General features: G+C 32.1%; 1 protein-coding gene across 1 annotated transcript in view; it reads right to left on the bottom strand.

Moving 5' to 3' along the window:
- MMP16 (matrix metallopeptidase 16) overlaps nt 1-25,178 on the bottom strand; it is a 264,340-nt gene that overhangs the window by 106,407 nt on the left and 132,755 nt on the right. Inside the window, exon 4 of the mRNA XM_069466260.1 lies at nt 14,666-14,970. Coding sequence (XP_069322361.1) covers nt 14,666-14,970 — 305 coding nt within the window. The remainder of the gene's footprint in view (nt 1-14,665; nt 14,971-25,178) is intronic.

Raw genomic sequence — 25,178 nt, 5'->3', positions numbered from 1 at the left:
GTGAGTAGCTTTGAGTGGTTGAGTTTGTGTGCTGCGCAGCCATCCTACCTGGAGATACAACCTGGATCCCCACCTACAAACAATCACCTTGGACACATTACCTAACCCTTTGTATTTCACTTTCCTCATGTGCAAAGTTGGAATAATTACAGTATCTACATCATAGAGTTGCAGTGAAAATTAAATAAAAATTTATCTATGCCACCTAATAGTACTTGACATCCAGTAGTACTATTATTATTATGATTTAATTATTATTTTTACCATTACTGTCACAGTTGTTGTTATGCTTAGGGTCAATGGATTGTACACTCTTATCCATTGCTAGTAAGACTATAAATTATTTCTGCATTTTTTGAAAAATAACCTATCAAAGTATTAAGCTCTTATAAAAAGCTCATGTTCCTTGGCCAAATGTTTATTAGAATCTATTCTAGAGAAATAACTAGAGTACAAAAGAAATTTATGTAAAAATATGTTCATTACAGTATACCTAAGAGCTAAAAATGGAAATAACCTAAATTTTGGCCATTGAAACAATCCTAATATATTATATTCAATCATATGGCAGAATATTATGAATCATTAGACATCAGTCATTAAATATATTTTAAAACTATATGGTCATTGTACATATTTTAAAGCTATAAACAATACAATAATAATTATACATGTATCTGTCCAGATTTACATCTACACTTTATCTAGCAATTAATATATCTATTGAGGATAATGATTAAATCTATCAGACCTTGCAATGACTATCTCTGAGTGAAAGTATTAAAGGCAATTTTAATGATTTGCTAACAAACTCGTTTTCTTTAAAATTTCACACAGAAAATGTATATTGTTTACATGACTAAAAATATTACAAACTATATCACAGTGAAAAATTACTATAAATTATTGGTTAAATATTAAAATGTGCAATTAGCGCTGTAGTTACCAGGAGAAAAACTAATCTTTTAATACTTATTTTAATCTGTATTATTTTCCAGGTGTTGAAATAGATGCATTACATTATATAATTTCTTTAAATGGTGGTTATACCCTTTAAATCTCCACTTTCTTTACTGCTCCATATATTATAAATAGAGAGACAAAGGCTAGGTCAGTTTAAGAGATATTACATGTGGTAGAACTTATATCTTAATTGTTCTATAGTCAAAAGACTTGATATAGGCATTGAGAAAAATATCACCTATTTATCTGAAGACTCATAATCATTTTGTTCTTAATCTGTACAAACTGGAGATATAGATACATAAGAGTACGTATCTGCCTATATTGGTATTTTTTAAAGAATAAAGGTTTTGATGAAGCCCATTAGGTCAAGTCTAATAAGAACAAGGCAGGAATCAGACTACAACATCCTGAATTAAAAAATCTAGGTAAATCAATATCACATATCTAGGACAATCTGGGTAGGAAGTGTGGTGGCACCCAGAGCAGTACCATGGAAATAAAGAGGTTGAAGCTATTTAGAAACATGAAAGTAGTAATTTTTGATATGCTATTTTGAACCTTATCATTTGAGACCTACTTAAGCCAAAGAGCATATATATTTTCTGAGTATGAACTCTTAAGGCCCTGACAGAGATGGACAGAACCTGTAACTTGAGAGAAGGGTGTGGTGATATTGATCTTCATCCTATCATTATCCCAGTCCTTCAGTGTTGGAAGAAAGAGATCATGTTCAGAGAAGAATGTACTAAGACTTGAAAATAAATCAGGACAAATTAGGTTAAAGTTAAATCATATGAGTTGATAGTAAACTCCGATAAAGGGAACTATTTCCCAAAGCTTCCTCAAAGATTTTCTTCTTTTCTCCTGGTGTCTTTGGTCAAATGTGTTAAGAAATCTTTCTATTACTTGAAGTGCTTCTATTACTTGAATAAAGTGATTGTTTTAGACATATTAAACAAATGCAAAATTTATCACTTATTCTGTTTGGAAGCTTATTCTGTAAGATATCTCACCTCTAGTTTGATTTCATTTGTTATTCTACAAGAATTCATTATGTTCTTAAGATAGTCAAGGAAATGTGTGACATGTCTTGTGGGCCACAGACTTCAAAGGAAGTTATAAAGTTATAAAGGAGAAAGTAATTGGGGAAAGAATACTAAGCTGATTAGATAAAGACAGAGTCTTGAGGGCTGAGCAGGACTTTATGATGGAATGGGAAGGCATAAAATGCAGTCACTTTTTTTTTTCCAGGAAGGAATTCATGAAGAAATAATTAAGTGAAGATCAAAGAATAGGTACAAAAGAGAGCTGTGAAAATAACTGCATAAACTGATTTCAATTTTGGTAAATTAAGATGCATGACTATCTATTAAGGCCAGGGACTTAAGTTGGAAGTTTAAGCTAAGTTTAAAAGTAATTTAATTTCTCTGGATCCTCTTACTAAGAAATAACATGCATAACAAAACTGTATAATTCCCCAACATGTTTCCAGTAGATAAAAACCATAAATACCACTCATCTGGCTAAAATTTTCATCAGTAAAATTTTGCCAATAAAACCATACTCTCAAAACAGGCTCTAAACGAAAAGTTTCATTAGGTAAGAAATTTTTATTTTACATAGGGATTATTTGCCATTAGTTTGATATATAATTATTAAAAAGTACTTAATATGACATAAAATATATTTTTTGTTAGTATTTTTATCTTTGGCACTGTCTTGAATAAGTAACCCTACTAGAACTAAATGATACTAAGTTTTCTGGAGTTAATATTCTATCCAATAGACATCATTTAATAATAAAATCAAAATGTTCAGGTGGCTATTAAAAAATCAGTATGTTATGGCAGGTAAAAAGAAACTTCTAACAAAGTGCCAATTTTACTCAAAGAAAACAAAATGAATTACAATATAAATATATATATTTACATATATATATTATATATAACTTGAGGGATGTGTGTGTATGTATTTGGAAAATGTATACTATGAAATAGAATACTGAAATTTTGTTTAAAAAGTTAAGATAAAAAACATAGAAAAGAGAATTTAGATTAGATAATGTATATATATAAACTAATATAATATGGAAAACTCATATAGAATAAAGTTCCATTTTATATATGTAAAAATAAGTTGAAAGGAACTAAGTTATTATTCTGAGATGTCTTATATAATGCTATACTACTTGAGATACTACTAACTTTTCAACTCTGAAATTGAATACCTCAGTGTTAAATTAGAAACAAGTTTTTACTTTCCTGTATGGGAAAATTTAAAATTAAATATATCCAGGACACAATTTGAGACTTATTACAATTAGAAAAACCCCATAAATGGTGAGTTTAATAAATGTGGACTACAATTGCCACAGAGAAGTACTCAAGTGTTCTTCCTCTCAGGTAGGATTTAGCTAACAGAATTATTACATAGAATAAGTCAAATCCTGAAGTTTAAAAAATTATTTATTACAAATGCTTATATGTTGTATTTCATACAATAATATCCTTTAAATAAAATTCACAATTGCCTGTAGAGTGTTTTCAAACAGTATTCTACTTTTAATACCCCGTAATTCTCTAGTACAGTCATGCATCACTTAATGGATGGGGACAGGGTCTAAGGAATGAGTTGGTAGGTGATTTTGTTGTCATGTGAACATCATAGAGTGCACTTACACAAACCTAGATGGTATAGGCTATTACACACCTAGGCTAGATGGTATAGGCTATTGTCCTGGGCTACAAACCTGAACAGCATATTACTGTACTGAATACTATTGGCAACTGTAACACAATGGTAAGTATTTGTGTATGTAAACATATCTAAACATAGAAAAGGTACAGTAAAAATACAGTTTTACAGTTTTATAATCTTATGGGACCACTGTTCTACATGAAGTCCAATTGTTGATTGAAATGTCATCATGTGGTGCAAGACTGCATATATTTTGAAATCAGTGATGGTATTTTGTCTTTGGTATTCTACAGTTACTCCAAAACGTGTGTGTGTGTGTGTGTGTGCACGCACACATGTGTGTGTGTGTGTGTGTGTGCTTAGTTTATGCTGCTTTGAATACATTGAGTGTCCTCTATTGGTAGATTTATATTTTTATTTCTAGGTAATTATCAATCAAGAAATATACTTTTCATATTACTCTTTATGCATTTTCTCAGTTGTCTTCTTCTGGGACTCCAATTGTAGTATACTACATCCATTGTCCTATTTTCCTCATCTCCTAACCTTTCTTTCATATTTTTCATCTTTTTTACTCTCTATACTACAATTTTTAGATTTATTTACATCTATCTTTTTGTTCACTAATTATTTCTTCAACTAATCCTAGCCTGCTGTTCAATTCAGCTATTATTATATTTTATTCTCACTATTAAAATTTTAAGGTTCTATTTCTCAACTCTTCTTGGTCTTTTTTCATAGTCTCTTGATGCTAGTTCATTTCTGTGATTCTATATTTCTTTTTTAAAGATATTCTATCTTGAACTTTTTAAAGATATTCTATCTTAAAATTACATATATTTTTAATTCATAATTATAATACCTGAAATCATTAAAAATTAACCCATTGTACTGACTCTCTGTCCTGATGCTCTGTTTCATTCTGGGGTTAGTTATCTTTGATTATAACTTCTATTTGCAAGATATCCACCTGTGAAAAAAGCTGGGAGCCTAAATCCAGTATGTTTCCTCTAGAGGGGATATAGGGAGCTGTGGGTAGGGGGAGGTGCTACAAATCTAGGAGCATTTTGTCCATATGCAACCACCAGTATTTTAATCCAAGAGCTTCAGATTCAACTTCCTCATCTTGGTCTCTGCTTTTTATATGTGTTCACCACTCAAAACTTCAGTTTCAGCTCACTATTTTACTGACTTTTTGGGGATATCCTTTACTAAATTTGATGCCAAAGTATTCAATAAAAATTATGCTTAATGGATTATCTATTACTTTAGTAGTAAGAAGGATCTTTGGAACATGTAGCCCTCCAGAACTAGGAATTTCAAGAGCGTTCTTTTAAAATCTCTATGTGGTATTAGGTCATTAAATATGAAATGTCCGATTTCTAATCAAAAGTTTAATTTATTATATCTTAAACAACAAGCACTATAATTAATCAAAGTGTGCACCTAAACTATGGCCACAGTTTTGCCATCTTAATCACAGCTTGTTTATGCCAGCAGCAAAGAAGTCTGGAGAGTGAATGGTGATGTAATTGCAAAAGGCATTTTCTACAGCTTTTGAGAACTGAATTTGCAAGAAAGCCTAGAAGAAGTGGTAGTCAGTTGGTGCAAGGTCTGGTGAATATGGCGGATGACGGAGAGTTTACAAGTCCAGCTACTGTAGTTTGAGCAGCGTTGTTTGTGTGACATGTGGTCCAGCATTGTCTTGCCAGAGGATTGGCCTGTCTCTAGTGACCAATCTCGGCTGCTTAATCACAAGCATCTTCATCATTTCATCCAATTGGTTGCAGTAGACATCCACTGTAATCAATCAACCAGGTTTCATGAAGCTATAGTGGATAATACCAGCTCTGGACCACCAAACAGACACCATTAGCTTTTTTTGATGAATATTCCGTTTGGGACTGTGTTTTGGCATTTCATCTTTATCCAACCATGTGCCAAACGCTTGTAATTGTCAAAAATAATCCATTTTTCATCACACATAACAATATAGTGTAGAAATGGTTCTATTTTATGTTGTGACAGCAAATAAAGGCAAGCTTCAAGACAATTTCTCTTCTGATGCTCATTTAATTCAAACGGAATCCATCTATTCAGCTTCTTTACCTTGCCAATCTGTTTCAAATGGTCCAATACTGTTGGAATATTAACATCAAACCTTGCTGCTAATTCGCATGTAGGTTGTGATGGAATCGATTCCACCACAGCTTTCAGCTCATCATTATCCACCTTGGTCTCAGTTCAGTCACGTGGCTCATTTTCAAGATTAAAATCAGAAGAACAGAACTTCTCAATCCATTGACGTACTGTGTGTTCATTAGCCAACATCCTTCCCAAACACTTTGTTGATATTTCCAGCTGTCTGCGCTGCATTGGTTCCAGGACGGAAATCATATTCAAAAATAACATGGATTTTTGACTTATCCATAGTTTCACAGAAATTGCTCTAAAAAAAAATTTGAAAGATAATCACAAGCCAAAATGTGCATTTGAAAGCCTGAGGATGTACCTTCACAATAAAAATAAAACTAGAAGTGCCAAAGTAAAATGTCAGAGATATCAATCGTCAAACTTAGTACTTAAAAAAATCAGACATTTCATATTTAATAACCTAAGTACTTCTTACAATCACTATTAGAAATGATTGTATTATATGTCTATTCTAGATTATAAAATTCTGTTTTTCTTAAGACAGTATAGATCATTAATATTTTTATTGGAATTTTACATAATCCTCAGACTTTCCCTAGGTTTCTATCATACTACTGGCGACAGTATGATCAATAAAATTAAAGGATTGATCAATAAAATTAAAGGATCAATAAAAGTAAACTTAAAGAATGAGCACATGAAAACACATAATATCAGACCTCTATGTTAACATCATATTTTATAATAATGCTGAATGTTTAATCCAAAAATTTGTTCCTATCTTTGTATCATGTTATTAATAAATCATAGAAAATGTCATTCAGGTCACATGATTTCTAAAACAACTATCATTTGAAAGAAATATTTTAAAACTACAGATATAATTTAATACTGCAAAGAACATGTGTGCAATTATTAATAGAATATATAAAAATATTATGTATAGTTTTGTCCATTGTCTCTTAGGAATTTGTGTAGCACAGGTAAAAATAACAATGGTTAGCTTCATTTTTTTCTGCCTAGTGATTTATAGGATCTTTTTCTTTACTTATAGGATATATTAACAGATATGATTTTATTAATTTTTGCAGTGAATGAAATGACTTCTGAATTGCATACTATTGTCTCATTTTAGAACAGGACATTTTTGTTATTAATATTATGTATTTGCTTATTTCTTTTGCTTTTATTTTTCTACTCCTCCATCTGTTGGGAGAATCTTTAATTTTTAAGCTGGATTTATTTAACAGTTCTTCTATACCCTTTATCCTTTGCTTTCACATCATTTTATCTCTTCATGCTTTTCTGTAGATGGCTTACCAAGATTTTCTTCCACATGACAGATTCAGTTTTTATAATAATAACAGGTTTTCTATTCCTGTTCCATAGCAAGCTTTTAATGGGTGTTTTGGGTTGTGTCCAATACTATTTTTCTGGTTCACTTGATAAAATATTTTCAGTGACAGGCTTTTCTCCTGAGTCTTCAAGTAGATGTTCTCTTTCCTAGATTTTTTAGTATCTTTTTAATAGTATCATTTTGTTATTGCTAACTACCTAAACTTGGGCAAGTTAATAAAATTTCTGCCTCAATTCCCTTGCCAAATGGAAGTAATTATACTATCTACTTTATGTATATTATGAGAAATAAATGAGTTGAGTAAATAAAACTAATTTACAACAGTGTCTGGGACATATTAAATGTGCAATTAAATTTACTCTTGCTATTATTTTTTATTGTTCTCTTCTTTATGCATCCTTGAACGAGACTGATGATAACCGGAAGAAAGAGCTTTTAGATTACCTCCTGCTTTTCCTACTTTACTTTTGCATGGTGGTCAAATAATCTTTTCAATTAAATCCTGGAAAGCAGGCTCAATTTCCATCGCTCAGAACACATGCATCTAGTACAGCTTTGCCCAATGGAAGTGGAATCTTCTTCTATGCCCAGGGTCTTGTTTTCCAAAGCATTAAATCAATGGCAAAACTACAGTCTCCACTGTGGATTGTAACAAGGCCTATTTCTGCTGCTTCTCTGATACGTGATCAGCAGATGGGGAAAAGGGGAGTTCTGACAACACTTGATTGCAGCTGAAGAAGAGGGTTACAAATTAAATGTGAGAACAGATAGTGGATGGTTCCGTTTTGTTTAAGCTATAAGGCATTTACTAAAATAGTAGTATGTCAGATTTTGTAAGGGTATAGCTGTAATTCTGCAACAAACAGGCACAAAACTAAGGTAGAAAATTGTTATTGGTCTTGGATAATTTAAGCAATAAAACTATCATATTATTAATTGAAACCAATAGTACTTTTCAAAAACTTAAAAGACATTGTCTACATCAATAAAAAATAGCTCAATTTGAAACTTCTATTTCATTTTGCTTTGTTGATTATTACATTTAAGGACAAAGAAACTATTTAAAGATGAATTAGATGGTAAATTTCTACACACACTATAATAGAATATTAACAGAAACTAAACAATGCTTAATATGGCAAAATATGTATGAATTCTGTTTAAGTAATTTACCACAGATTCAAAGGGTACATAAAATCCAAGTAGATTGTTTTATCTCCCAACATATTGGTATGCAGACACTGACCAGCTTCCTATTAAACCCATCACCTTTCTCCAGCCTTCCTTGTGATTAAGTGTGGCAATGGGATTGAATTCTAGTCAGGAGAACTTGGGCAGAAATGTTATATACAATTGGGCCTCCATATCTATGGCTTCCTTATCCATGGATTCAACCAACTATGGATCGAAAATATTTGGGGAAAAACAATGGATGGTTTTGTCTGTACTTAACATGTGCAGATGTTTTATTTCTTGTCATTATTCCCTAAACAGTACAATGTAACAACTATTAATATTTAGTGTTTACATTGTATTAGGAATCGTAAGTAATCTAGCGATGATTGAAAGTATATGAGAGGATGTGCTTAGGTCATATGCAAATACTAAAGCATTTTATGTAAGGGACTTGAACATCCATGGATTTTGGTATCTGTAGGTAGTCCTGGAACCAAGTCCCCAGAGATACGGAGGGGCAACTGCATGCCGTTTGCAGGTCTGGCACATAAAGCCCTTCTATGAGCAAATCTATCAACTGCTGCCTGGATGTTGACACCTGAGGCAACTTCGGAAGTTATGTTTTGATTATAGAGTGAGTCTTGATTATCCTGGGTCCCTGATAGTGTTTGGACAGAGTTCTCTTTGTCCCACAGCTTGAGCAAGAAGTAAAATTCAATTATGTTAAGCCACAGGAATTTCTGGTTTCATCTATTGCATTTATTAAGAACACTATATTATATGTGTTTTAATGTTCATGGTCCATTTATATATTTTAGTAATACTGACATAATAAAATATTCTTGTGAGCGTGACTATACCAATTCATCTGCTATTTTCTAATTACACGCAAAGATCTAAAAATAAATAACCAAGTACAGACTGCATAATAATCACAGGAAGCTACGTAATTGTAAGGTTTTGGAAAAGTCAAGATTATCAAACTTTTGGCCACCAGGCTACTGAAATGAAATAAATTCAGCAAAATGAAGTTCATTCCAGGAAGAAAGTAAAGAAGTCACGTTTTTAAAAATAAATAAAAAGCCTCTATCATAGTTGTGAAAGCCAAATTACTTTGACAGAGAGAGCTCCCAAGTTTTTGTAAAACATGGTATGAACTATGTGGTAGAACTAATATTTCTAGAATTTAAAATCACAGTAAGTACTCCTGTTTTAAAGATGAGTTAAGATCTTTGACTGCCTATATTATCAAGTCCTTCCCTTTTCTTGGAAAACCACAAGACAGATGAATCTATACAATATTCCCACAGTCTGTGGTACTGACTGATAGATACCTTCATCAATATCCAGTTGGCATCTAGCTCTTTCTTTCCTCAAAGATCATAGCCCAAATTCTGTAGGCCTCTGAGAAATATTAGAGAGCAGTGGCTGCTACAAAATGAGCAGAAAAGGCTGGGAGGTGTCAGCTGCCTAAGGCTTAGGTTCATCTCTGGGCAGGTGCTTTGTATAGGAGAGCACTAATGGACAACATCTCTCTTACAGAAAGCTAACTCTCCAAGGTCAGCAGAAGTCATGTCTGTTGACTCAAGAATCACATCACGAAGATACCTAACTAGGTGTATTCAGGAATAAGTGGGCTTGGATATAAACATCAATCATTTCACATTTAATGGTGGACTAGATTTAAAGGTTTTGATGTCTCAGATAACGTTTTTTTTTTTTTTTTTCCAAATGTTGTTTTTTTAATAGTCTCATTGAGGTTTAATTTAAATAACATAAATTTCAGAAATTTTAAGTATACAATTCCATAATATTTAGTAAATTTACAAAGTTGTACAACATTGCTGCAATCCAATTTTAGAATATTTCAATTGCCCCAAGAAAGACCTCTCATGGCCATTTGCAGTTGAGCCCATCTTCCTCATCCCCATTCCGAAGAAAACTATAATTTACTTTCTGTACCTATAGATTTGCCTTTTCTGGACATTTTATATAATATAAATGGAATCGTGGCATTTGTAGTCTTTTGCATCTGGTTCCTTTCACTTAGCATAATATTTTTAAAGTTAATTCATGTTGTAGCATGTATCAGTAGTTTCTTTTTATTGCTAAAATAGTATTCTAATGTACAGATAGACCATTCACTTTTTGGCTATTATGAATAATACTGCCATGAACATTCACATACAAGTCTTGTGCAGATGTACATTTTTATTTCTCATTGGTAGATACTTAGGAGTGAAATTGCTTGGGAGCATATATTCTTAACCTTGTTTGTGGGAAGGACCTCTTTGGCAGTGTAATGAAGCCTACAGAATGCTTCTCAGGATAATGTTTAAAAATTTTTAATGCCTTCATACAAGATATATAGAATTACAAAGAAGCAAGTTGTATTGAAATATGGTTATTATAAGTAAACTAAAAATTATAATATAGTAATATATGTGTTTATTTTATTTCACTTTATTTTATTTATGTAAATTCAAAATATTAAGGGCGTACAAATGTTTTCGGTTACATGGATTGCTTCTGCATTGCTTGAGTCCCAGCTATAGGTGTGCCCATTACTCAAATAGTGTTCATTGTAAATATTAGGTAGGTTTTTAAATCAAAATTTCTCTTTCCTTGGATTCCTTGGTTTTTTGACAGTCTGCTTCAACAAGACTGATCACTCTGCTCAACCTCCTTACTTTAGGCAGTGAACTTTCTGACAATAAACAGTCATTGCAATTGGTTCTTTTTAACAAAATTGCAACTACATGGTAAAATAGGATATGTTTCCAGATATTTTTGTCATAAGTTTTACATATCATTTTAATAAATAATCTATTTTGCTTAGAGATTATCAATTTGAAATCCTGTTACTACTGTAGATACTTGTCTAATTAGAAAGAATTTTGTGATACATTTGTGTTTACATTGATACTGCCATTTTAACTTTATACCATAGACAAGGAAACAATGTGCTATTATTGTTGCTCAAAATGAACCTTAACATTTTGCTGGAGTTAAATATTCCAACTCACATCAGACAGTAAATACTTTTCAACAACCTTATCACAATAAATACTTTCTATTTTAAATTACTATGCACATTTTACTTATCCACTCCATGAAAATAAAAAAATGAAAAACTCTTGGAACAAAAGGCATTATTTTTATTAGGGCTCTGTGTGTGTGTGTGTGTGTATGTGTGTGAGCAATAATGTGTTTATTTTAATAAAACTACTGTGTAATTTACTTAATGATCTTTAGCTTGAGTTTTCCAAAGGTATCACGACTATAAGCAAATTGATAGGAAAGTAGACAACAATGAATTAAGGGTTACTGGCAGCCTAAGACACTGTTTATCTCTTTTAAGGTAGACAGAATTCAAATTGCCCTCATTAGCTGAGCAATATGCTGTGGAAAATGAGCTGGGTACTTATCGAGAGGCTCTTTCATTTGCATTTTTGCTAAATAAATAAGCTGTTCTGTCTTCTAGCTGCTCAAGAGCTATGAATAGGAGAAAAAGAAAATAATTCAGGTAAGTAAGCCAGGGGGCATTCCACGACTAGATTAAAAAAAAGAAAAAGTTTATCAGTATCAGAATTGTGCCTTATGTATTTGTGATACAAAAGGATAGTCTCACACATAGTAGGATACGAGGTACAAATGCATTAATTCTCCCTACATCCACCAGTACCACAAGCAAAGCTAGAGCTGTTCTTTTGATAAATGATCAATACTTTAGCCTGACACTACCCTCGCTGCCCTGCTGTTGCTAGTTAAAAGTTTGAATATCAATTAAGCAGTAAATCTTTATGGTATTACATCTCCAACAGTCAATTAATGTCTCCCTAATCTCCTACAATTCTGAAACACCATTATTTTGCACAGTTCTTTTTTTTAGGTTCATTCATCAGGCAATATATTCTTATTTGATTTGTAAAGATGTATTTTCTTCCAAATAAAAACACGAATATTCAATAATTGTTTTGTTTAGATTTTTAGTCGTATGCCTTTGTGCAAAGAATGTTATACTTCCAAAGTAAAGGAGGCAATAAAATGTGTTAATGAATACTCTCAGTCAAAAGCACATTGCCTTAATTGTACACCTTTAGTTCAAATGTTATATTTCAGAATTTTTTCCACATATATATTCCTTGGAAAACTTCTGAAGTCATACAAAACACATAAGCATTCATAGCACCGATCACGCTCAAATCAGTGTAAACATTCTCATTTCCCATGTCATAAAATCCCCCTATACTTTTTCCCCCAAAACTTTGTATTTTCAAAAAGTATTGGCTGATGCCAAAAAAAGCAGCTAATAATATAGTCCCAGATACTTTGGAAGCTGAGGTGGAAGGATCACTTGAGCCTAGGAGTTTGAAGCCAGCCAGGGCAACAAAGCAAGATCCAATCTTTAAAAACAAAATCAAACAAAACCAGCTAATAGAGCAATAGGGCATACACCTAAAAGATTATTGCAGCCTTCTTTATGAAAGATTTTAATATTTAAAGAGAAAATATAAAGAATTTGATAGATATCACCTTCATATAGAATTATAACAATTTTAAAATTATGAAGTCACAAAGTCCAATTGACACTTCAAAGCTATAGAGTTAAAGTTGCCTTAATAATTGAATCTATTATTATAATAAAATATGATTTTATCTGTTCATAATATTAGAAGAAAGTCTTTCCCCTGGCAACAAATGCAGTTTTCCCTGCATCGGCAAAAATACTACCATTATAAGTGCTACTCTTCTCAATTATTCAGAATGCAAGCATTTTTTCCATTATTTAAAATAATTTAAAAATTTATTTGAAGAAGTCTAAACTACTTCATTAGAATGCCCGTGTGATTTTAATGAAATAGAATAATCATTTTATTTTATATGATTTGTGCAACAAACTGGTATGGCCCAACTATTCTGTTCCAGATATTTTATTATTAGACGCTCAGATATAAAGTAGTCTAGAACATGCCTGCATAAAAAGCACTTCTACTTACAATGCCCACAGCTCTGCAATATAAACTACACAGTAAAAACAGTGTAGCATAAACATTTTTGAGCTAATTGCTCAGCCAGCATTTATGTTTGACTTTAAAGTGTTTGCCTTTTTATTCCACTATACTAAAATCTCCACTAGTCTTCAAACCAGTTCTTAAAAACACAACGTACACAACCATTAATAACAATTCAAAGAATTATCCTAATGCTATATATTTTATTTTATTTGGAAAACATAGTTACTTTTTTCTTGAAAATTAATGTTACTTTAAATTTAACTCAACCTAACTCATTATATCCATAACATGATTGAACCCTGGGTGCCCTAAAAATGCAAGGCTATTACACTAATCCAGGTAACTAAACCTTCAAATGAACCCACAAAGCTTGATTTCATGACTAAGTTTGACTCACCAAGGAATAATTAAGAGTATTATTAGATGATTAGTTGTCATTAAAGCAATGTACACTTATAGTAGAACAACATTCTACAATGGTAAGGAAGCAAAATATTTAAGTATTGTTTATAAGATTTGGAGACATGGCTGCATAGGAAACTAACAACTCTTAAGATCCTGTAACTGTGAAATTTTTTTTAAAACAGAACAGAAATATGCATTGTTGTGTAGGAAAAACCACATGCATCAAGTAACTTACTGGGTTTTTGATTTTTACATTATTTTTGAATATAAGCATAATTATTAATATATGGGTTAGAAAAATGCTAACTGTATTGTGATACCATTGCAAGAAATTAGTTTTTAATAAAAATAATGATATAATAAAAAGATAATAAATCATGTAGTCATATCAGATTGGGAGACCAATGAAATGAATGAGAGAGAACAGAGAAATGGTAAAAATTTACAAACTAGAAAGATGACAATAGACGGAAAATAACACAGAAAAGATATGATAGATGCCACAGCACAAATGTTAATCGGGGTTAAATTTTAAGAGGAAACACAGGCATGAGGTGTAGAAAAAAATAGCAGAATTTGTTTAATGTATTACTCATGACTTAAATACTAAGAAATCTTTTAAGAAATGACATTTTTGCAGAAAACAGAATGTAGAGGATTTATAGATATAGTGCAAAGTTCTAACCTTTAATCAAAAGAACACATGTGTATCTATATTATCTAATGACCCATATGAATTCTTGTCCTAAAATACTATAAGTCTTATATATTGCTTTACAATTTTAAAAGTAAATTTAGAATCTACACCTCAAGTTTGTAAATTATTAAATCACGTGGGCATTCTAAAAATAAAAATAGGTCTATTTACATTGCAAAACAGCCATACACTTACCATCATGATTAGGATTTCCTAGTGTCCATGGCTCATCTGAGTCAAAATGGGTATCTCCTCCAATTCCTGGTCCAGGGAAATAGGCATGTGCCAAAAATCCTCCCTCTCCATCAAAGGGAGAACTGTCTCCATGAAAACCAGATGCAAAAATAATGGTTATATCCACATCACGTTTGCCATTTTCTAATTCACTGTAGGGAACTTCTTCAAATGTCAGAGGAGTTACATTCTGCCACACATCAAAGGCACGGCGAATAGCTTTACGGGTCTCAGGGTCTCCTACTTTTGGAGTTACGTTCTTTATACTGAAAGTTAGAAAATATAATAATCAGTATGGCTTTGTTATGTTTAATCTGACTTATTAAAGATTTTGATCTGTTCAGTTCAGTAAAATATTATGGAAATGAGTGATATTAAATAGAAATGAATTTATTCATTCCTCCCTATTGCTTGATTTCACTACATCATAATCATTTAATTTTCTGCAGTGTAGTATTCATGTACCGAAGCTATGAAAGAGAAGATCTCTACTGAATGGTGAACAGTAGGGTAACTAGATCAATCAGTCACTTTGCCTCCTAAATCACAATAGGAAGATAGATTTGCCAAATGATCAAACAGGTGCAGCAGTTTTCAGCTGAAATGAAGATTTCAATTTCTTTACGGTTATAATCACTTTTAAAAGCACACCACTATATCTGCACATATCAATTTCAAACACTTTCTGATGTTTTATTTTTATTAATTCATTCTAGTTAAAAATTACAGCTAGATAGGAGGAATAAGTTCTAGTGTTCTATGCCACTATAGGATGACTATAGTTTATAATAATATATAGTTTCAAATAGCTAGAATAAGGATATTGAACATTCTCAACCTAAAGAAATGATAAGTATTTGAGATGATGGATATGCTGATTTGATCACTATACATTATATGTATCAAAATGTCACCATAACATCAGACTGAGGTGGGGGGTGGGGGAGGGGATGGGGGTATGCCTACACAATGAGTGCATTGCGCACCGTTTGGGGAGTGGTAACACTTGAAGGTGCTGACTCGGGAAAGGGGGGGTGGGGAAAAAAATATGAAACTATTGTTTTTAAAAAAAAAAAAAGTTTTGGCATTAAGATAATGGGCATTTAAGCAGAAACACAATAAAAATCCTGTTTAGAAGAAAAAAAAAAAAAAACAAAATGTCACCATAAACTCCATGAATATGTACAATTATTTGTCAATTAAAAATAAAATTCAAAAGTGTATTATGAGTAATTAGCTGTTTAATACAAAGATTTAACAATTACATGAATTTAAAGAAGTAAATTGAACATTATTTAGTTTGCTCTCATGCTAATAACAAATTGATGAAATAATTATAAATATTGTTCTTCATTTAACACTTATCAGATGTTTATCTTTTCCTGGTTATTTTTCTATTTTTTCTAAATAGAGCATCAATGAAACTAATATGAATATTTTTTATATTGTCATACTATAAATTCATACCATGCATGTGAAAAACAATGGAAAACTCCATAGGAGCCAAAAATAAGGAAAAAAAATTTTAAAAAGAGCTGAGGATGACACCACATTTTTCTACCTGAGCCAAAGGATGGATAGAGCAAAAGAATTCATGCCTACTCAGGGAGAAAGCTCTGCAGTGTTCTGTTGTTGCTGCTGCTGTTTTTGTTAGTTTATTTTAATTTATGTCTTATTCAGCATGGAACTCTGAACTACATTTTGAAAAAGAGTAAACAACTACATTAAGATATCACAGACCTCTGTCTAGCTTGTTAGTGTCTAAATTTCCTGTCTGATGGCTAAAGAGGCATGCAGAGTAATGTTGTAACCTTGAATTTGGCTAAATTAACTTTCTTAGTAGTTTTTTATTTTCTTCCCATCCTATGGGATTTCAGAAATCCCTCATTAGTGGGCGGACATTCCTATGACCCATTATTTGAAAGAACTTATTATATAACGGGGACTGTTCTTGGTGCTAAAGATATAGCTGAACAAGATTCTGCTCTCATAGTACTTATATATATTCTAGTGACAAGAGAAAAACAATCACCAAAACAAAAAAGAGAGATAATTTCAGAGAGCGATAAGTGAGGAGGTTGAGGAGGTAAGGTGAAGAGAGGATAAATGGGGTCTCAATGATAGAAGGGGCCACAGATGCCTGGCACTGAGTTTCCCGCCTTAAGGAACAGTGAGCAGGCCACATCAGCTTGGCCTGTTCAGAGAACGGTAGTGCTCAGGGAGTTGGAACTAAATGAACGCACAGGACCATGGTATGAGATCAGATGAGGGGATTATCTGGGAAGGGATTATATTCTGGGAAGGGAAGCCACTGGAGAATAGTAAACAGAGAAGGACTGTGATATTACTTCAGTTTAAAAATATCACTGTGCCTGATGGCAAATGGATAAGAGGATAAGGGTGAAGTTCATGCAAGAGAAGACAGAGACATGGACTAGAGTGACAGTCATGGGGATATAAAGTGGAGGTTTCAGTGCCTGCTCTGAGAGAATTATTAATGGGCATTGGTGATAGAGTCAATATGTAATGGAGAAATTCATTTGATTTCAAACAGAGGACAATTTTACAATAGAGAAACTAAATGAAATATTACTATGATTTATATATGAGTATATGAATGCATATAATGGTTTTGAGAAAAATGAAGCAAAATAATACAATAAAAAATAATAAATGTGAAGTACTCTTTGGATTTGAACACACATCATTGTGTTTTTCAAAGCTATGTACTGTTTATCTTCTAAAATATGCTTAAACAAATATCATCAATAAATACAAGAAATATAGGTGTGCTTCAAAGAGCTGAAGTTCTGAACTAGGTGCAAACAACCCACATGAGTTCAGAAACTTTTATGGAATTGAGAGATGTATTTTGTATTTACTCATAACTGAAATAACAAAGGGCACAGAGAGATCAAGAGGTAATAAGAGTAAAATAAGGCTTATTAACCATTCTAATAAAGGGAGCACAAATGATTAAATATATTTACAAAATAAAAAGACAATGCTATGAAATGAGTAAAATAAAAGTTAAGTTGAAAAACTTAATGAAACTAATTTAATTTTAAAATGTTTTTACTTGCCTTTTCTATTTGTAAATAAACATAATTCTCATTTTAATAAGATAATGAATATCATTTCTTGAAGTCTTTATCTGGCTGTTTCATTACACTATTTGATTCTTTCAAACTTTAATTTTGGTAAATTTTGGAACTTTAACCCCCCCCAAATTGATAAATGTTACCTTTAATAACCATGCCTTACACAATCCTACATAATGAAATTGATGAAGTGAAAATTTCCAGACCTCTTTATTCATCAGAATAATTGGTATTGCCAGAAAGGTATGTGAGTTGATTCGTAAGGTAACTGTGTCAATTGAGGGTTCTCTAGTCTTAACATCATTAGATCCATACCAGTTCTTTTAATAATAATTCTACATCTTACTAATGGTTATTTCTCCTTAAAGTTTCCGATACAGTGATAAATCCTTTTTAAAGTACTGTTTTATCTCTAATATTGGAAGAAAAAAAGAACTAAGTACCTTGGCATCTAGTTGAGATACAAAACTCTTATTCTTATTTCCAAATTATTTTTCATAAACAGGGCTAAATCCCCTTTAGTCAATTAAATTGACAAAAATTAGTTACTGATAAAAACATATTAACATTCTACGCAAAATGATTATCAACTAAATGGAATTTACTGTAATAGGGAAAGTAGACAATTGCTAAGAATATAATAGAATAAAAATAATAAACAGCATAGTTAAATTATTAGCATATTATGAATGTATTATGATGTTCTATCAAGAGAAAACTAAACAGACTAATTTACTTTTATTCAGATTATGTTTGTACAGTTGATTTGTCTTTACAACTTTTTTTTTAAGTATGAAAAATGGTCGCAGAATAGAAACTGAATATGGAGTGTCTCCAGGAAAGCTTACATTAAATATTTGGCTATTTCCCAAGATACTGGCTTGCCAGACAAAGCAGATTTAAGTGCACATTACTGTGGATCTTATTTAAATAGGGTCCATTTCTCAGTCTGTTAGTCTGTTATGTATCCCCTGGACACACAAGCTGAGTTCTCTTTGAAGTCAATAGGATCACCAAGTTCAGTGAGCTCTTTGGGTTCAGAGAGAATAATGAAAAATGTTTCTGGGAGAAATTTTTTATTCCTTAGCAACATCTTTGCTCTGTACACACTATTAAAGTAAAATAACTTCTAGTATGTGTTCTCAGTTGTCACAGAGGCATTCATTTAAAACCAAGGGTATGCACACCCAACTTTTTGGCTTAAAAAAATAGAAAGAAAGAAAACCAAGGCTAGCTAAAGGATGAATATACTGGAAAAATGAAAAATAAGCAGTGTAATATAACATAGCATTATTATATTAATCAATACATTATAAATACTCATATTCATCTGGCAATTTAGGTACCTGTCCCATTGGCCATTCATCACATAAACTAATATTTTGGAATTTAGATTTCTAAGAAAAAAGAACTTGCTCTAAGTCTATTTTATATAACATTCAGCAAACTTGGGAAATAAATTTCTATTTGAGAAAAACTATGTTGATAAGTTTCTAACATTGTCATGAAAAATGTTTAATCAAAGCCTGCTCAGAATTCATTAATTTATTCAACAACTAACTTTCCAACCATTACACAAATGGTCTCTAAATTATCTGTTATATGAATATAATAAATTTTTTTTTTATTTAAGTGCCTCCAATGATGAAGACAACTCAGGATGCATGATTTAATTTTTTAATAGTTCAAAACAGATTATTCTGAAAGCCTTTAAACATTTGAGAATAACTGGGAATTTCTCCCTTAAATGTCCTTTCCATGATGTTGAGAATCCTTAGCTCTAATCTTGAGTTGTTTCACATGTAGACTGCTTATAAGCTTCTTTAGCATTTTGATTGCTTTTTTTGGAGATGTACATTAATTTGCCAGGAAGCAGCTGAATATGTGGTGGCTAGAAGAGAAAAGTGCACATCGGGTACACTTGGCCAACAAACCAAATAGAAAAATTAGCATCATCACTGCTTTGGATATTTTTTTTCTCCATGTAATCTGGTCATTTTAGCTTTTTCTGAGTTACATTATACTATTGGCTTATAATGAGTTTGCTTTCCAATAAAACCTATATTCTATCACTCTCACCCCAACTCCTTTCTACATGTTATGTTGCACACTTCAGCTATTCTTCTCATGGATAATTATTTTTGAGTTTAAATGTCAGGTTTTGTTTACTGATTAACCTATTTTTTTAAACAAAGTTAGAAAAAATAGTAGCAAATGCTTATATAGTACTTACTTTACACTAAGCAATTTCTTGAAAGCTTACATACATTAACCTTAAAATCTAATATACTTAGTGCTTTCATTCCCAACTCTCTATAATCCTTTTAGAATACTCTCAAAAACTTCTGTGATTTGTCTGGTAAGTTAAAAGGAGTAAGGATGATAATTGGCATTTACCAAATACTAACTATGTTTCAAGCATTGTGCTAAGTTTATTATTTTTTTTCCATTATGTTACTTAATTTTTCCCCAAGCTTTATGAGCTAGGTATTGTTACAACACTCACTTTGCACACAGGAAAACTGATACTTAGTAGATTTAAGTAATTTTATCCTGGTTTTACAGGTAGTGTCAGAGCCAGGATTCAAACGTAGGTCTTTCTTACTCTAAAACAGACTCTTACCCACATGATATGTTTATCAATAACCTGAAATTTTACAGAACAAACACCTAATTATTTGAATGTTCAAAATTGGCTCAGACCATTGTCAGTACAGGAACATAAAAGAAGTGAAATTATAATCAGTTCTGAATACGATAGTTCTTAACTCTCCCTCTTTTTATCCTTTTCTTCCATCCTTTCTTTCTTTTAAAGCAAAAGTGTAGTCAGTACATAAGGATGCAGAGACACTAAATAGGGTGCACTGTCATGAGTTTGGAAATAAAGTCACGAAAGGACACTACCTGAAATGAAAACAATGAATATAGACATATAGACATACAGAGTTATCTAAGCTTTATAGTTCCATAGTTGATTATACACTTTAGTTCAATTAGTACTTACTGCTTTCTTTTGTATATGGTATGGGTTATGAATTTAATTTCATTGTTTTTCATGTGGATAATCAATTATCACAGAATAATTTTATAAGTCAAATAGCCCATCCTTTCCCCCAATGATCTACAAAGACTACTCTAGCATAAATCAACTTTTTATATAAACAAGTGTCTGTTTCTGTGATCTCTTGTCTATACCACTGGCCTATTAGTCTATCTCTGTGCTAATACCACATATTGCCTTAACTAGAATTGATTTAAGGTAAGTCTTCATATACAGTGGGTGGAAAAATCTTGATATTCTCCTCAGATTTCACTCTTTCTCAGAGATGTTTGATTCAGTCAAATTACAAAAAATATCTTGCTGGGATTTTTGTTAGAATTACATTGAATTTGTGGAAAACTCTGACTATATTAAGCATTTCTATCAAGAGCAAATATATATCACTACATTTATTTTTGGTCACCTAGTTATGTCTTTCAACATTTCACAATTTTCTCCATAAAGGGTTTACATATGTTTTATGGGTTTATTCTTTGCTTTTATATTTTGTGTCGATTTTAGATAATAGGTTACACAATTTAAGTGCTTTTTGTGAGCATACATGTGTTGTGTATGTATTTTGCGTATTGATTCTTTTGTAAAATTCATTACAGTCTTCCAGTTTCTGCTTCAATGTATAAAGTGCTTAGAAGTTATCACTCTCAACATCATGAAAAGTAGTAAAACTGAACAAATTAAAAATGAACAACTTTTCTTAACTCTATCAGAAAATTAAGAGAGGCAAATACAGAGTAATACCGCTTACCAAGAGCAAAAGCTCTTGAAGTCAGGAGAATGAAAACTCCCTGGGCCCCAGCCTACGGAGAGTCTCTACACTTTATGAGTTTTACCTCCAGGAACCCCATCAGGTTCTCACAGTGATGATCTGAGAAACATGCTCTCCTGTTTCCAGCAAGGCGTATAGAAAGGCAAAAACATGCCCACAGTATTCTGATCTCCATGACAAAGGCCTGCCTTCAAAGAAAATTATTTTATCAGAGCCTTATCTGATTTGGGTTAAAGGCCATTAAACAGCTCAACCCACTCTAGCCTACGTGTCTCACATAAGGGAAGAAAAAAAAAAAAAGACTAATAAACTTTTCTGAAGGTCACAGCCCAGACATTCAGACCCACTAAAAAAGGGAGGTTTAATCATAAGATTATGGACTGCTTCCTCTCTGCAATACCTTACACCACACCAATAGGACTCTAGTATAACAATAGTGGATGACAAAGTGATAGTTTAAAGACACAAAATCTATTTAAGAAGGAATTTCTAGGGATACTTAAAGACAGGAAGAGAGACAAAAAAGAGAATGCTAGAGGAAATTCGTCTCCAGCAAACAATAAACACAGCCTAGCTCTTACCTAGATAAACATAAAACCTTACACTAAAGAATTATTACCTTAGTTCCTATTACTCAATATATCATGTCCAGCTTTCAACAAAAAATTATAAGCATGATAAAAGGCAAAAGAAAACACAGTTCCATGACACAAAGCAAGGAACAAAACCAGACTCAAATATGGCCGAAATTTCAGAATTATCAGTCCAAACATTTAAAATAACTGATCAATATACTAACGGTTCTGATGGAAAAAGTGAACAACATTAAGAAAACACATGGGTAATATAGCCATAGAAACTCTAAGAAAGGATGAAAAGGAAATGTTAGAGATAGAAAAGTATAAAATAAATGAAGAATGCCTCTGATAATCTCGTCAATAGGCTGAATGTGGCCAAGGAATCAGTGAACTTGAAGATGTCAATAGAAACTTCCTAAATTGAAAATCAAAGAGAAGAAAAGAATGAAAACAGAACAGAATATCCAAGAACCGTGAGAAAAACACATCATGAGAATACCAGAAGGTAACAATGCCAGAATGAGAAAGAAACAGAAGTAACAATTGCTGAGAACATCCCAAAATTAATAATAGAAACCAAATGATAGGTCTTGGAAACTCAGAGAACATGAAACAGAATAAATATTAAAAAATCTACACCTACGCATATCCACTCAAACTGCAGAAAGCCAAAGCCAAAGAGAAAATCTTGAGAGAAGCCAGAGGAGGGTAAAACACGTTACCTGTGCAAGAACAAGGATACCAATTCTCTCATATTTCTCTTCAAAAGCCATACAAGCAAAGAAGAAAGTGGTGTAAAACATTTAAAGTATTCAATGAATAAAATGACCAAACCTAGAATTCCGTATCCAGTGAAATTACCATTCAAAAGTAAAGTAGAAAAAATACTTTCTTAGACAAAGAAAAACTAAGAACATATGTTGTCAATAGATTTGCATTACAAAAAGCAAAATTAAAAGAATTAATTAATAACAGAAACTATGTTTGAGTGTTGGGAGCACATAGGGGATGGAGGAGAGGGTATATAAGAACTCCCTGTACTATCCACTCAATTTTTCTGTAAATCTAAAATTGCTCTGCAAATAAATCTATTTTTTAACTTGACTTTATTCTTTAACTATTTCTAAAAATTATCTACAGTTCCTTCTGGATTTTCCATACAGAATTTTGCATCAACTGTGACTAATGATACTTTTATTTCTTTTCAATTTTGTATACCTTTTATTTCCTTTTCTTTCTTTACCTTTATAGGCACTTGTGCAATGTTGTTGAATAGAAGTAGAGGTAGCAGGCATTTGTTGTCGTCGTTTCTTCAGGATTTCTTCCCAACACTTTACATTACAATTATATGTGAAATATGTAATGAAACTGTAGTTTTTATTGTTGCAGATGACACTTTTCTGATTAAGAAAGTGTCCTTCTTTGCTTTGATTCCCAATTATCAAAAATGCGACTGGTCACAGTGGTTCGCGCCTATATTCTTTGCACTTCGGGAGGCTGAGGCAGGAGGATTGTCTGATGCCAGGGGTTTGACACCAACTTAAGTAACATGTTGAGACCCTGTCTCTACACAAATGGATGGTAAATTTCCTTGCACATTTCTGTATCTGTTAAGTTCATCATGAGGAGTTTCTTCTTTAATACAGTATGTCAGTGTCAAGGCAGAGTTCAACACCTCTACACTTGACCTGCATGCTCACGTATCTGCTAAGTTTCTTGATTTCCCTCTATTTTCAGCTTTTAGATTTCTTCTTTTTGTTTCAGCTCAAAAATGCTTTTTAAGATATAGTTTACTTTCTTTAATAGATTTTAATATATCTCACCCAATATATCCCAATCAGGAGTATATTATAGGCTTTCTATTCTGCCATCTGGCCAGAAAAATAATCTCTTTCTATCATTCTTCATCAAAGTCTACAAATGGTTCTCAAAATGTATCCAATTTTTCCTCTCATTAAGCACTATCTGATGACTAATTTCACTTACAGAAAGAGGGCTCACTGGAAAAAGAGACAAGAATATCACAGCTATTGGGAAAAAATCAACGGCTCCATATTAACTTATTGGTATAATACTTTCTTAACCATTTTTTGAAAATGTAGATCATAGAGATGATAAAACAAATTTGTGAAGTAGAAAATCTGGTGAACAAATTTAAATGATGGCAAATGCTAACCTCATGGGCTTGTCCTAAAGGTGCTTCATCTTTGATTTCCCTCATCTGTAGAAATAATTGAAGTAAGCAGCATACAGAGCACGCTGAGAGGAGAGCATCAGAATATAAAATAACACTAAAAAGTGTTCTCAAAATAAGTTCAAATGGCATGTTCTAGTTAAGTAGATAGAAAATCAATATATTGAGGCTTTAGTTTTATCTTTAAGCATATGTGTAGTTATTTACATAAAGAATAAGAATGATGAAATTCTCTTCTATTCATGTAATTTGATAGAGATGGTTCCTGACAGCCTACCCTCTCCTCAGAGTACCTTTCCTCTTCTTCTGCCCATTGGTTTAACAAGATCTTTCTCTTCCTCTAGGTCTTCACTGAAAAAACATTTCTTTAGGGATAACTTCCCTGGTTTTCTAGAATGAATTTGATGATCCCGGTTTACATTTATCTTGTATCCTGTTCCTTCCTTTTCATAAAAAGTATCACATTTATAAGACTGTTCAACTTCTCCTCATGACTGTAAATTCCATGAGGACAAACAGGGTCCCCATGCTTTATTTATTGCTATATCCCCACGGCCTACCACTGTTCTTTCTTCATATTGGGATTCAATAAGCAGTTGTTTAATCAATAAATTAATAAATATGAACATCTCCATTAGCAGCAGTTGTTGCACTAGGTTGCAAGATACTTTGTGTCATTGAAAACCAAAAAAAAAAAAAAGAAAAAAAAAGTGATCCTCTTGCATAATTACCAAAAAGATAGAAAGTAAAATGGTTATACTGATACTAAAAGCT

Source organism: Eulemur rufifrons, chromosome 3, assembly GCF_041146395.1.
Source record: "Eulemur rufifrons isolate Redbay chromosome 3, OSU_ERuf_1, whole genome shotgun sequence".
NCBI lineage: Eukaryota > Metazoa > Chordata > Mammalia > Primates > Lemuridae > Eulemur > Eulemur rufifrons.
The sequence above is the reverse complement of the archived record's forward strand: the minus strand, read 5'-3'. Positions and strand labels throughout refer to the sequence as shown.